The sequence below is a fragment of the Apostichopus japonicus genome, chromosome 22, assembly GCF_037975245.1.
Source record: "Apostichopus japonicus isolate 1M-3 chromosome 22, ASM3797524v1, whole genome shotgun sequence".
Taxonomy (NCBI): Eukaryota; Metazoa; Echinodermata; class Holothuroidea; order Aspidochirotida; family Stichopodidae; genus Apostichopus; species Apostichopus japonicus.
Genome location: NC_092582.1, coordinates 25429644 through 25444299, shown reverse-complemented (window position 1 = coordinate 25444299; position 14656 = coordinate 25429644). Strand labels below are relative to the sequence as shown.

Sequence of the window (14656 nt, the reverse complement as noted above, 5' to 3'; positions counted from 1 at the left end):
GATACCGATATTTGTTGACTAACTTGACTATTCATAAGGGTTGAGTTTGGAAAGAAGAATAGCCGAATAAAAGAGAAAATGTCTGATGTATCGGAGTATCATAATTGAGTTTATGTAAAAGCCTCTCTTGTATATAAAACCGAACTAACTAGAAAATAACAAGTCCCTACATATGAAGTCACTCTGTATTCTCTGACAAAAGATTGGTGACTGGGATTTATATAAGAGAAATTCGATTTTTGTAAATACGTCAAATGAACTTCAAATGAGCGATATGAAACAGGAAATTATGGAACGAAAACATGAAAATAATATAAAAACCTAGTTGAAACGAACGAACGAGATAAAAAATAGACAAACATTTTGACTGCAGCGGTATTCAAAGCTCATGAAATAATAACGTTATTTGTATGCTCTCCTTGATGATTTCCAGATAGTTCATCGTTTAAGGTTATTATTTATTTATTGCTTTGCCCGTTTTCATTACACATTTCAAACTGTATCCTGAATGTCACGTATTAATATATAATGGTTTGGGTCTAAACTTAATTTTCTGATAGCAGCCATTGTTCCAGGGACGTAGCCAGATGGGAGCAGGAGAGCGGCTGCTCACCCCTCCCCCTTTTCAGTGTCGCAAACAATGTTAAAAGTGTTGTTTTTTGGCATGGTATTTTGTCAGTGCTCTTTTGATCTTGAATACTGTTCAGCTCCCTTAACACAATTATAATCGTAGTAGCATTCAGGACTACTGATGCAGTACTTACAGTAGTTTGGCAGATGCAATTAGCTAAATTTAGCCTATTACAAGCCTACAGTTGGCCACTGGGTAATACAAATTATAGCCTGACTCGATGGAGTGTTAGCAACTGTATATGCACAACGTGCGTTCTCATCCTTTCTATGATTCGTCATAAGTTGTTGCACGAACAGCATGTTAAGCTAGCAATTGTACGTGATACACGCTTCCTATACATACTAATTACACTGCTAAATATAAAAGTTTATATTGTCCATCAGTTAAGTTCGTCAAATGTATTAAAGTCCAGACATTGGACAATAAACAAGAATCATCCTACTGGAAAAATTGCACAAGAGCACTACTGTATGTTTGTCTATCTGATATAATATGTAAAAGATCGAACATGTAAAAGAATAATTCGAACCCGAAAAAAAATCTGCTGATAATATGATAAAATATGATAATGATGAAACTGGGAAAACATTGCACCAGATCGCATCTAAGGACCTTCAACTGTTCAAAAATTTCTCACCCCTCCCCTTACATCCCTCCTCCATTTCAGTCGCAAAATGTTCTCCCCTTACAAATGCCTGGCTACGTGGCTGCAATGTTATCCGGTGTCAAAAAAAAGAACGTCGAATAATTTGTTGAAATGTTTCGTTCTTAACTTGGACAAAGTGTTTATGCTAGGCTTATTCTGATTACTGTAATATTTTGTCATTAGCAGAAAGAAGCATATCTTTGTTTCTTTGTTCATCCCTCTACTAATTCGCAAAGCACGAAGCGAGGTAAAGGTAATATAGGCCTTATCATCTGTTCCAATCAAAGCATCAATTCGTGTAGTTTGTATTTAATATCTGCATAGAAGTACTAGTTAATTTCCATCCTGTGTGTTCGAGGAACACTGACCTACACCATTTAGACATAAGAGAATTGACAAGGACTTAGTGACAAACTCTTACCTTTATATACAGATTTAAATAAAAGTAATTTTCATGTGCCTCTAAATAGAGGACAGTGTTTAAATGTAAATTTTAAAGTGTTCAAAAAGCTTTGTGTTTTTTTATTCTCAGAAAAGAAAAGAGATTTCATCAAGTTTTCAAAAATAGCCTATCGAAAGCATTACGAAACAGCAAAGCCATTTCCTTCCATGAACAAGTGTGGTGTTAACAGTATATTTGTTGAGGGAGGTATTTACTACTTGGCTCAGGAGGGTGATGCCATGCAAAACCCCGATGTTCTAGAATCGTTAGAATCTTACAACGATATTCTGAGCAGCCCCAAAACTGAGTCAAAAAGAAAAATCATTGAGGCTGACCCTGGGTACGGGAAAACAACACTTGCATCACAGATTGTCTATGACTGGTGTACTGAGGACCCTGAATCTCCTCTCAAAGTTGTAGAAATACTTATATTTCTCCAGTTGAGGGAACTGAAAAGTGTTCCGTCTATATACACTGCTATAAAGAATTCCATAGTGCCCAAAGATGAGGACATGGATGAAGCTTGCATTAGGGAAATCCTCAAAGCCTACAGAAAGTCTGTTGTCATGTTATTTGACAGTTATGATGAGTATCCTGACAAGAATGAAACCGAAACAGATATCTTCTCCATCATTGAGATGAAAATGTTTCAAGACATTCTTGTCATCATACTTACCAGGACATTGATCCTCCCGCCTAACTTACACCCCGAAACAAAACGAATCAGATTAACAGGGTTTGGGGAGGCTGAACGTCGAAACTATGTCCTGAAGGCGGTGGCTGTTGATGTCCACTTGGCAGATCGGATCGAAAATCAGCTTCAGAGAAACCCCTTCTTAAAAGATCTCTGTCAGGTCCCTCTCTTCTCCACTATGGTTGCTCACATAGTACACGAGAGGCCAGAAATCGAGATATTTAGCACAGTAACAAGATTTTTCACTTATGTGATCGAATGCAATCATAACCATATGAAAATCAAGAAAGATGCTAACACTGGGGTGCCTGCTTTTGAAACGGAACTAGCTAAGCTGTACCGTATTGCTTTCGACGGCCTCACACAGAAGAACCAGCAGCTGGCATGGGAGAAGACATATTTAGTTTCAGAACTTGGACAAGAGTTCTATGATAACTATATAAAGCTCGGGATGTTGGTACAGGAAGTGGTTTTTGACATTCCCAAGGGTCAATTTAAGAAGGTTGCACGAATATGGCACAAAATCATCTGTGAGTTTTATGCCGCTCATCATCTGGTTTGGATTCTTAGTGAAGGTAAGTTTTCAGTACCGATATCATTGATGCACAGTTTATCATCTCTGATGTGTAAGATAATTAGTTAACTTGAGAGATGAATGTTTTGTTCATATGTCCTCTCATGTGCATAAATAAACCAAAAAAAATAAAAAAATAATAAACAGCTTATGCTCCTCGTACCCCACCCCACAGTGCCTGCTGTACATTAACATTCATACAACACGTGTGACAATGTAAGCAAATAAAGAGTCATCATTTGCCACTGACCCACTTTAACGCAAGAACGAATTGGGTTTGGATCTTTTTATATTTTTGTTTGTTGTATTTGAAGATACGAGAGTCTTAATGTAGAGATACCTTCAAGAAGACCAAGGCAATGTCAGATAAAGCAGACTACACTGGATTTTCAAACAAAAACAAATCGTACACATCTGGGTAATCTGGGATGGACATGAGTTCTTATGTTGCTGTGAATATATAACCATATTGAATACTTTGACTTTTGTATTTATTAAACAACACGTTATTCAGCCTACTGTATTAACTAGGTTTCTGCTATTTGTGCTCATCAAAAAGATCAGAGAAAGGTAATGATCAAAACTATGCAAGTAAATATATAAACCAGATCCTCATCACATTTTGTATCACAAAGATATGAATTATTAGAGTGGGTAATATTTTGCATCTGGCAACATTACAATGAATGATATCATCAAGGCAACACTGCTGAAAATATCTTTGTTTTTATTCATCATGTTTCAATCACTTATCAAAATAGCCATGTAGTGTTAGCCCCAAAAATCGTATTTTTACCTAAATATGAGTAGTAGCATTGATATTCATGATTCCATTTTCCTTTTAGTGTTCGATTATTTGTTAAGTCAATCTAATCCAAAATGTATAAAAAATTAAGCTTTTGATTATATCTCATCTCACAAAGATTTCATAGATGACCTGGTCGACTACCACAATAACAATACACAAAATGTTAGAACGTAAACAAACGCCGTGACTTTCTCCATCCTCGGCAACTTAAGTTTGCAAGTAACAAGACAAGATCACAAACTAATAAATAACATTTAAAGGAATCTGTAATTTGTGTGGCATTATACAAGTAAAATATGTGACAAGCCAGTCAAAACCTAATACCAGATAAACCAAAATATTATTTCAAATTAAATCATCTTCTGAATTCTCTCTTTTCCCTGTTATTGTTTTTCAAAGTAAGTTTACAATTTCGAGGGTAATATGCTGAGAAGTATTTTTCAAAACATTTACCAATTCAAGCAGAGAAGAACTATAGATCAGCAACACTGATGACCCTAACTCACATGAGGTCAATACTATAGTTCATATGCACAATTATTTGCATAATAATTTGCACATAGATATGTTACTGACAAAGGAACTTAAGGTCGTACTCTATATTAATAAAAAAAACACTAACTTTAAATAATTATAGTCTTAAAACAACTCTTTTAAGAGCCTGAAACCCTGAATCAGGATGTCCCTTTTACCTTGTAATACCATGTTCAGGCCATACCACTCCAAACTCAAGAAGCTAACTACAGTACTGTATATATGCAAAATATCGCAAGTTATGCTACAGTAGTAGTAGTATCTGTACCACCAACCACAATATCAGCCAGGATATTGTAGGAATAGGTTTGCTCTCCAAGCCTCTGTCAATGGAGTTTGCAAGTTTGTTGGACTGTGGAATCAAGGAAAAGTGTTAAATTTTATTCGGTGGAAATGTGAAATCAAAATCTAAAGGTCAGAAAGTTTCAAAACAAAGCACATTAAGCAGCTTGAATGGAATGATTTATCGAGAATGAAGTATCTTTATCAATATGAAGCTAGATGCCAATGGCACCTCATAAATATTCAGTGTACTGTTTTAAACAAGAAGCAGAATCCAAAAATGCATTGTGGTTTAGATGATGTAACATGAGCAGTTTTCTTTATGAATCTGACGTAATGTACAGTGAGGATGTACAAGTTTACAAAGTTTTCACAACTTGACCCCTGGTGACCTCAACTGATCTTTGCCATCCACCAAAAATGATAGGCTTCTTTTACACAATGTGGTACTCTTACACACCAACTACAGTATGAGGTCTGCCCATGCTTCCCATCTTGAGATATCGTTTTTACAAGTTTTCACAAGTTGGCCCCTGGTTACCCCACCAAAAACAATAGGCTACTTGTAATTAATGTGGAACTTCTACACATCAAATATGACATTGGTCTGAACTTCCCTTCTTGAGATATCGTGTTTACAAGCTGGGCGTCACAAGCGAACTCACGCACACACACACACACATGTTTGCATTACATTCAGACCGAGGACCCCATTGTATTTTCCATTGTTCAAATCCATGTACTCTAACCTTAACAATACCCCATACAATAGAATTCTTCCGAGGACGTGGTGATTCTTTAGAAATCACAACCGAGGACCTGAAATTGTTTTGTTCAAGTCCTCGGTCAGATAGCAAAACAAACGCACACATTATACGTCATTATGAGTGCATATGTTACGATTATCATCAAAACCAAAAACTACTGCTTAACCAGGAATGCAAAAAACCCATTGAGGTTTAGATTACATGCAATAAGCTGTATATTCTAATATCTGATGATTACATTCTTTTATAGACATCATTCTTACAAGTCTCTACAGCTGGCTCTCTGTTTCACTGACATGAAAAGACCAATGAAGTTCACAAACTAGAACGTAGCGATGTATATCAATTATGTAAAACAACTCAGACATTTCCTTATTGACTGACAATATCATCATAGCCTGTTATAACAGTTGACCTTCTTAAAACAAAACAATATGAGGAGGTCTGTAAAAGGATGTTACAATTTGACCGGTTGAGAGAAATACTCATTTACTGCATCCAATTTAATGTTTTCACTGTAATATAGATCTACACAGATGATGCTGACTTTTTTCTGTGTTGTTTATTGTGCCCCTTCACAAACTGAATTGTTAAGACCAAGCTTACTGACAATGTGAGCAGGCATCTAGCTGAGATGCAGATTTGACTCATTCTTCCAGTTGATTGCTAATAACCTCATATAACCTTTGACCCTAATTGACCCTACTTTTGGTAAAGATTAAAGAAGCCCTCACAGGATGACAATTTGGACAAGTTGCATAAGCAATGGGACCATTGTGGTAAACCAGTCAGACTGACCTACATTATATTGAGTAATAATGATGATTCTGTCCTAACATACTTAAATGAAGCATGTAATGAAGGCGGGCTTAGAGTAACTATTTACTTTTATACTGGCCTGTCAGTACCACAAGCCAGCAATAAAGCTTGTAATGAAGGCAGGCTTAGGTTTACAATTCACTGTCGTACTGGCCTGTCAGTACTTACATTGCAGTAACAAAGCATAAAATGAAGACAGGTTTCAATGTTATTATTCAATGTCACTAGGCCTGTGCTTAGACCTGATTCCTATTTATAATTACAGTGATATTAATGATGTCACAACAACATAAAACATCATTGACATACACAAAGGGATTGATAGTTTTACAAATAACACTATATACAATGGTTACTTATTAAATTATAGGAAGATTTGATGCTACAAATAAGACAATGGTACAGTGACACTATTACAATGTGTCAACACCTTGATCTCATGCCTACAGTGAATTGTACACATTAAAACCCATATAATCTGTCTTCTTGGATTTGTAGGAGCGTCTTCAGCAGCGTCATCAATCAATGTGAAGGAAACCTTGAAGAGCATCAACCCGCTTGACCTCCAGTATGTCTATCGCTTTGCATGTGGACTCAACAAGTCAGCAGCAGACATCATCGTGAAACACCTGCAGGAAACCGAAGAGGGACGTCAGTTTGCTATCCTTTGCATGCTTGAACAAGAAGAAAAGTCAGACCAATTTATGCTGTCAGTTAAGGACTCTTTGTCATATATCTTTTATATTGGAAAAGAAGATACCATTTTGTTACAGAGGTCTAACATACAAGTCCTTGAAGCTGCTTCAGCTAAGCAGGTAATTTTCAATTTGTGTACTATTGATACTCTCATCACATCAGAACCAATTCTTAAGTTGAAAAAGTTAATCCATCTTGGTTTAATTTATTCAATATTTGTGACTCAACTTTGCTACCCACATTGTTAAGATTCTATTACAATAGTTCATTGCAATTATCGGCCAACACTTTTTGTATTTATTCATTTGGGTTCTGATGTTCATTCTCATTGTGGATAGACAACAAACTAACTAATTAAATTTCCTTCCTGAATGCCAGGGAAATGTAATAAATATGGCACCACATTTAGTGTGGACCATTGACTCATTGTCTAAATGTAGCAGCAACGATTGAATAATAAATGATGATATAAAAGGCGAAAAAATTGTTTACCCTCGTGTAACACGATTTTCAAGCAATTACATATTGGATGCTTAAAAAAAAATGAATTATATTCTCTACTGACAATGTTTTCATGTTCAAATACGTAGGTGTAAGATAAGGTATAAAACCTTCCTCAATAATTTCTATTTGCTTTTGTTTCTTTCATTAACTTGTTAATAACTTCATGTAATTAACATTACTACTAACATCGCACTGCCGTCGCTGCTTATGCATGCTCTCCACGTCTATTGATCACACCATATAAATATCCAATTTAGCTATTATTAGCTATATTAAACAGTTTTAACTACTACTATCTATTATGCAGGCCCAGGGCATTAGCGCGATAGCGCGAGATTGCGCGATACGCGCAATTTGATTGCATTTGGAATAAACAATTAGTAAAAGCCACTTGCGATTATTATTTTTTAGTTAATCCGTCTATAATCCATAAACATCTCGTAAAATTCCTTGTCAGCCTCTCCTATGAAATAAACGAATGAATAAATAATAATTTCTTCCACATGGTAGCCTAACTCCACACTAAGTCAATGAGAAATCTAGCTAAGCCTAACCATCTGTTTTCAAGTGGTTACCTCATGAGCTGACCTGGGTCAAGGAGGGGTTGGGCATTTGGGGGTCTACTGGCAGGGGTACCCCACTAATAGAAATTTCTGGAAATGCCCATCCCTTACATATGAAGTGACCCCTATCATTTTCCAGTAGGTTTCAACTGGTTACATCATGAGCTGACCTAGGTCAATGAGCGGGGTGGGCATTTTGGGGGTCTACTGGCAGGGGTACCCCACTAATATAAATTACTGGAAATGCCCATCCCTAACATATGAAGTGATACCTATCATTTTCCAGTAGGTTTCAACTGGTTACCTCATGAGCTGACCTAGGTCAATGAGGGGAGGGATGGGCATTTTGGGGGTCTACTGGCAGGGGTACCCCACACATATAAATTACTGGCAATGCCCATCCCTTGTATCTGAAGTCCTAACCATCATTTTCCAGTAGGTTTCAAGTGGTTACCTCATGAGCTGACCTAGGTCAGCCGTGAGGGGTCAATTATTGATGACTGGCAGGGGTACCCCACCTCCAATAATTACTGGCGATGGCCATTTGTTGCTCTTGGGGCCATACCTGACACATTGTACTTACTTTGATATGGTTACCATGAAATATGATCTAGGTTAGCTTTTAGGTGACTTTAAAATTGCTCTCCCAGCCACACACCAACCACAGCCGGTTTGCCAGTCATCTGGTTTCGTTTACAGGAATGCACTGTGGACATTGTGATGTACAAGGCAACCGGTTACCTTCTCAGCTAACCAAACCCTCTGGGCTCCCGCTCTATGATGATTTGAGATGAATATCAAAGATGGAGTTGATGTGATTTTACTGTCCAATTATATTTCAAATCATATTTCCAATATTAAAGCAAAATGCAAATCAAATAACAAACAAAGTACATTCAAGATTATATCCATAGTTGTGTGACCTACCTAAACTATTCAAGGTTTTTTGTTTGATGGAGTGTTCATTACAAATACCTCTAACACATAGCAAAAGATCCAAAGGGGAGGGGGACACCCCCTCCACTTAGACCCCTCCCCCAGGCCGGCCAACAGTCTTCAGCCCCCCCCCCCCGCTCAAAAGTACCTTCCTACGAAACTCATGGCCACATGATATTTAATAATTAATTAAAATGGTTTTGAAATTTAATGTGCGCCATTTCTTTTACGCTGCAACACGCCATAGCAGACGTTAGGCAGAGCCGTAGCTCTAATTATTAATTAGTATAATTAACCCTCAAGGATATGAAGTGTATCCATTTAACAATATTATTTGTAAAGAAAAATGTAAGAAGCGGGTGATACTATTTAATTAGAAGAAACGATAAAGTTTAGAAATTTAAGGTCATAAGCAATACCTTGAAATATCTACAAACAGAAAGAAAGAAAAATGTTACATTTCGAAAAAATCCACGACAAGTTATTTCACAATCAAACCGTAACTTAGGAATGAATTTAATAACTAAACACAGATAGACAAAATCTTTTAACAAATCGTATTAATTGGAAATATTTATAATTCAAGCAGAATAGTAGGATTTGGATCAATAATTTTATAATTTGTATATTAAAATTTGAGTTTCAGCCTCATCGACCTTCTCTCTTGAAACTTGAATTTGATCTACATCTGCTTCTCTAAATTGCATTTTTAATGATACGAAACAATCTATTTATTTAAATATAATTCTTCCAAATCTCCTTAAACTTTATAAAAACCTTGTATTATAGTTGAAGTAGAAGTTTCCTTTTCATGATTCCTACTACACTAGTGACTAATATTTACATTTAAATTACTTTTACCTTCTGAAAGTTCTCAATTAAAACACAAATAAATTTGATCAATATTTTTCTTCAAAAGATAGAATAATCTCAATTTCTATTTACCCTTTTTATAATATAATTATCAACCCGTCATTGAGATTTGTTTCCTACTAACTAATAAATTAAAATATGTAGACTCACATTCTTATTTTATTAAACCTTACTAATGTAGCTATAACACATTTAATTAATCATTTAATTGTAAAACAATTAAAGAAACCCTTTAATACTACATTATTTTCCTCTAATCTAATTATTTCTGTTAATATTTGTCTCCCCTTAAAATCAATCCCTTATTTCCTTTCCATTAATTTATTCCTATTCACAAATAAACACGACCCAAATGTTTTAGTTTATCGCTTTACTTTCCTCTATTTTTATTGCGTTATTTTTATTATTTATAATATGATAATAATTATTCTAGTCCTAACCAAATCCAATCTTTTTATCTCTATCTACTCTATTATCAGTATCTCTATTCTTTCATTCTAGATTCCTATCTCCTGTGTGTATCTATTCCACTGCTCTCCTAGAGTTGATGAGTCTCGTCTGAACCTTATCCTTAAGTCTGGTCTCTCTCTCCCTATCCTGAGTTCTCTCAAGAAGCTGGAGATCACTGACAAAGAAAGGAGACTAACTAATGAAGAGTTGGTGGCCATCTTGTCTTACTCCTCACAGTGTAAAAGCTTGAAGGTGCTGGAGTAAGTATTCCGGTGTAGATGTTAGAATCATCATAACAGTTAAACAGGGAATTAATTTAATTAATAAAAGTTATCAATATTAAACTAACAATAGAGAATGTAAAGTCTGCTGTAGTTTAATGTCAAGGATTGGATTTAATTAGATAAGTTGGATTTATTTGAATAATTAGGTCATCGAGACAGGAATTCTGTAGGATATTATGATAAATAAAACAAAATACAATGGATTAATAGGGAATATTTTAAGAGAGTATTTGTAAGAGAGGGGTGGAGGGGTGGTTGGGGTTGTTTAAAACGTTCTTTGTTTAGTTCATTGTTAACATTTAACTAAGAATTAGGTTTTAGAATGACAGGAATGTTTATTAGGATAAAATAAGATATACACAAGGTAGTTGGATTTAGTAAAATTAATATTCTTTCTATTTAAAGTAGTTTTATAAGGAATAACTGTTACTTTTGACTGAAACCTCTGAAATATTTGATTTTCAATTATGAACAATTAATTTAAAAATTTCTCAACGAAAGGGATTGAAAATCGTTATTAATATTAAAGTAGTAAAATGATGGCAATAAAAATAGTAATAACTCATAACTTTGTTGTTATAGACTCCCCAAAGTTGTGATCAGATTATGATACTTATAGCAAATACCAAACAAGCAACCAATAAAACAGTTTTAGTAGTCAAAACTTCAAAAATAGCTACTCAAAATAGGTTAACAAATTAAAACAAAATAAAAGTTAACAAAAAGGATATAAATACTTGTTATTGAGTTAACTATGAAGTTTAAAAAAAAAATTATTGCCGTAAATATCATTAAAGGCAAATCTGTATCTGATAAATTTTAGAGGTTCAAGTTTAAACCACTTAAAACTACATCAATTTCTTCTTTATATAGTTTGAAATACGATGTTATACAAAATAAGCAAATTTAATATTTATGCTTATATTTTAACATAACTAAAAATGTAACCGAGAGCTTCAGCTTTGTATAATTCATAACTTTCAACAAAATCTGTTTAATGTTTTAATATTCCTCGTATTAATGTTACTTCAAACTTGATTCGATCATGACGTCCCTACTTGGCCCTTTACAATTCAGTGTTAATTAATCCTCCAAGACCCCCAACCCCCCCCCACCCCAAACCACCCCCCCTCTCGCTCCTTCTCTCGCCTTCTTTGGTCTCACAGATCAAACCTCGTAAAAGTGTATCCTTTCCGTCCTTACCATTCACTAAACAATCAGTGACATCTTCAACTTACAGCTGACGTGTTTACTAAAAAGAAAGTCGCACCCGCCCCCCCCCCATCGCACCTCCACCAAATATTTAGTATGTGGAAAGAAAGCTGCTTAATATATGTTATAAGTGAAATACCGCCATTCCAGGAATAACTGTAACCAAGGAGAAAAATATTACTGGAAATAATACACTTTGGGGTTTTGTTTGGTCTGACTATAAAAAAAATGTAACACATTATGTTTATTCCCTATCTAGACTAAATACTTTACATTAATCCCAGTGTGCTCTTGGGTAAGTTTAGTCTTGCCCCCTCTACCCCACTCCCCTTCAGACACCTTACCTGGACCCACCACCACCCCTTCCTTCGCCACTCCCCCATCCCCGTCGTACATAATCGTTTTTTAGGCCCTTCAAATCAATTCTGTTTCTACCCAATAACATCATCAACGTTTTACCACACACAGTAGGCCTACTCTGCTTGTACAACAGTTTTCTGCACAGACAATTGATTCAAACAATTTATTTCTAAAGTAAAAAAAGTTAACAGTAGAGATGACACACCTGGATCTCCTGTAAATACCTAATTAGCATAATAATAGATGACAGGAGCCGGTTAAAGATAATGAATAGAAAGATAAATGAGTCACGCATCTATTGTACACCTGGAATGTTGTAACTGCCATGCAACGTAACTATGGAAACTGACGATAACTAGGTCTGTCCGTGTCTAGCAGTGGCTGGGAATAATGCATCATTTTATTCAATACGGGTTAGGTATATATCAAACAGCCATTCAGTGATACTGTATGTCATATGCCATGATATTACAACGTGTTCTCATTGCTATTCTCTGTTTATATATTTGAAATGAGTAAACTTGATTTCCTTGGTTGTTTAATACATCCCTCACTTGCTCCTCTCCTTAATTTGATAGAAGGAATGTTTTATTTCCCTTTCTTCAATTTTTCTTTCTTTATGCACTCCTTGTTGGTATATGGAAGTCTGCCTAATTAACACATAATTGAATAGCCATTAATATAGCTCACATATCTAATATGTGACTACAAACATTGAAGGTTCTTAATTGCCTAGCTCTATGAAGAACATTTTTATTCTGTAAAGTTGATTAAACGTAACCTTGAAAATCTTTGAGGTTTTATACAATATGTTCATAATCCCATTATGACGTATAAAGCTAACAAATTATGCTCCATATAATTTGTCTTTCCTTAAGCTGTGGAAAAGGAAAATGGTTAATTTTTAACTGATAAACTATTTAATTTGAAAATCGAACGTTTTGAATTCTTTAGTTAGCCAGCCCTGTCTACTGTTTTGTTCTTATCAAATAATATCAAGTGACTCAAACGTCTTCGACATTTATGCTGAAAAGTGTCAGCACCACATGTTTTACAGCGGCATCTTTATCATCAAGAATTGGTTGATTTTAGTGTTTACCATTACAACCAATAATATTATGATTAAATCGTGCGAATTTATTAAGATGAAATATTGTTCGTGTTTAGCAGGGAATGAGTTATTCGAAGGTTCATGCCGCCTATAGCAAATCTAAAAATATAGTCATAAGATCCAATACATCCCTTAAGTTAACATATTTCGCAACATTTCTCAGCCATAAACATAAGCAAGCAAACAACAACACGAATAAGAAAACAAAGCACATGAGAGCTATTAAGATTCGTTTTATGGGATCTTATCTCTCTTTAAATATCGAATTATATACTGCACTAGTTGTTTTAATCTGCACAGAACAGGTGACAGTGAATTAAATTATTCCATCGAAGTTTAAAATGAATAATATACAATGACAACTAGAAATCGATTTCAAATTTGCAACTAAACTGTTTCTAGCGAATTTAGAAAGACTTAGAAGGCTGTCATCATCACCTTCATACTTTCTTCCAAATGGTTTACATTATTGTAATAACACAAGCTAACAAACAGATTTCTACACAATGAATGAACCTACAAGTTAACAATCGGAATCAACACTTTTACAACTGCCAGGTCGTAAATATGGCCATTGTCAGTTAATATCAGAAGTATATACCAAGTCAGTATAAAATCAGAACCAAGATTAGCATAGAAAAAATAAATAGAAGCAAGAACCATGTCACAATTCGCTAACTCCTCCCCCACCCCCCTCAAGGAGACAGATGGCAAGGGGGCTCTTGGTGACCGCATGGCCCATCCAATAACAGAAACCAGGAATACCTACCAATGTGCCTTTGAATGTACAGTTGATGAAGTTATAATACAATTACCGCATGCTCTGCTTCCAAAGACACCTTGATATCTGTCTCAGCAAAGTAAATCTGATATGGTTCATGAACGCCCATGGTACATATATTGTTTGTTGCCGAGTTAAAGAAAAGACAATTATTCACTTGTTTAAATTAACTCATTGCGTAATGATTTGCGACGTTTTACATGAATCATGGTGTTATGCTGATTAAAACTTTTTTATCAGTACACTGTGATAGTCACATGGTCGCCAAGTAAAAATAAAAGGAATATAAAACAGAAAATAAACCGAAGGAGAGGTGTTATGTTCCTGGGAATACAGTTAGTAGAGATCTGTGGGTTATAGTATTCCGTCGGTCGCACATCCGGGGTTTTCGTTTCGTCAAGTCGCAGCGAATAGAGTTAAAACATGTTAAGTTATTGTGCCTAAATATCTCGAATCTACGCTTTCAGAAGGCATAAAGAGAAAGAAGAATGCTCTACGCATAGACCGCTAGGCATAATAATGCAAGATAAAGTTGTGTATACCTTCGTGACGGGTGGGCACATAACGCGTAGTCAATTATTCAATGCTTTAAGTTGTTTGCTCGTATATCAATAAATCAACGATTACGTGAGACATGATCTAAGTTTTAAGCTGATGAAGAACCATAAACCCACATTTTGTATACA

The 14656-nt window shown here is 35.3% G+C and overlaps 1 protein-coding gene across 2 annotated transcripts in view; it reads left to right on the top strand.

The window, feature by feature from the left end:
• The window catches only part of LOC139963941 (uncharacterized), a 75409-nt gene that overhangs the window by 30601 nt on the left and 30152 nt on the right, over window positions 1-14656 (top strand). For both annotated transcript variants that reach the window (XM_071965181.1, XM_071965180.1), the window contains exons 4-6: window positions 1813-2991; window positions 6699-7015; window positions 10274-10482. In XM_071965181.1, coding sequence (XP_071821282.1) covers window positions 1813-2991; window positions 6699-7015; window positions 10274-10482 — 1705 coding nt within the window. The remainder of the gene's footprint in view (window positions 1-1812; window positions 2992-6698; window positions 7016-10273; window positions 10483-14656) is intronic.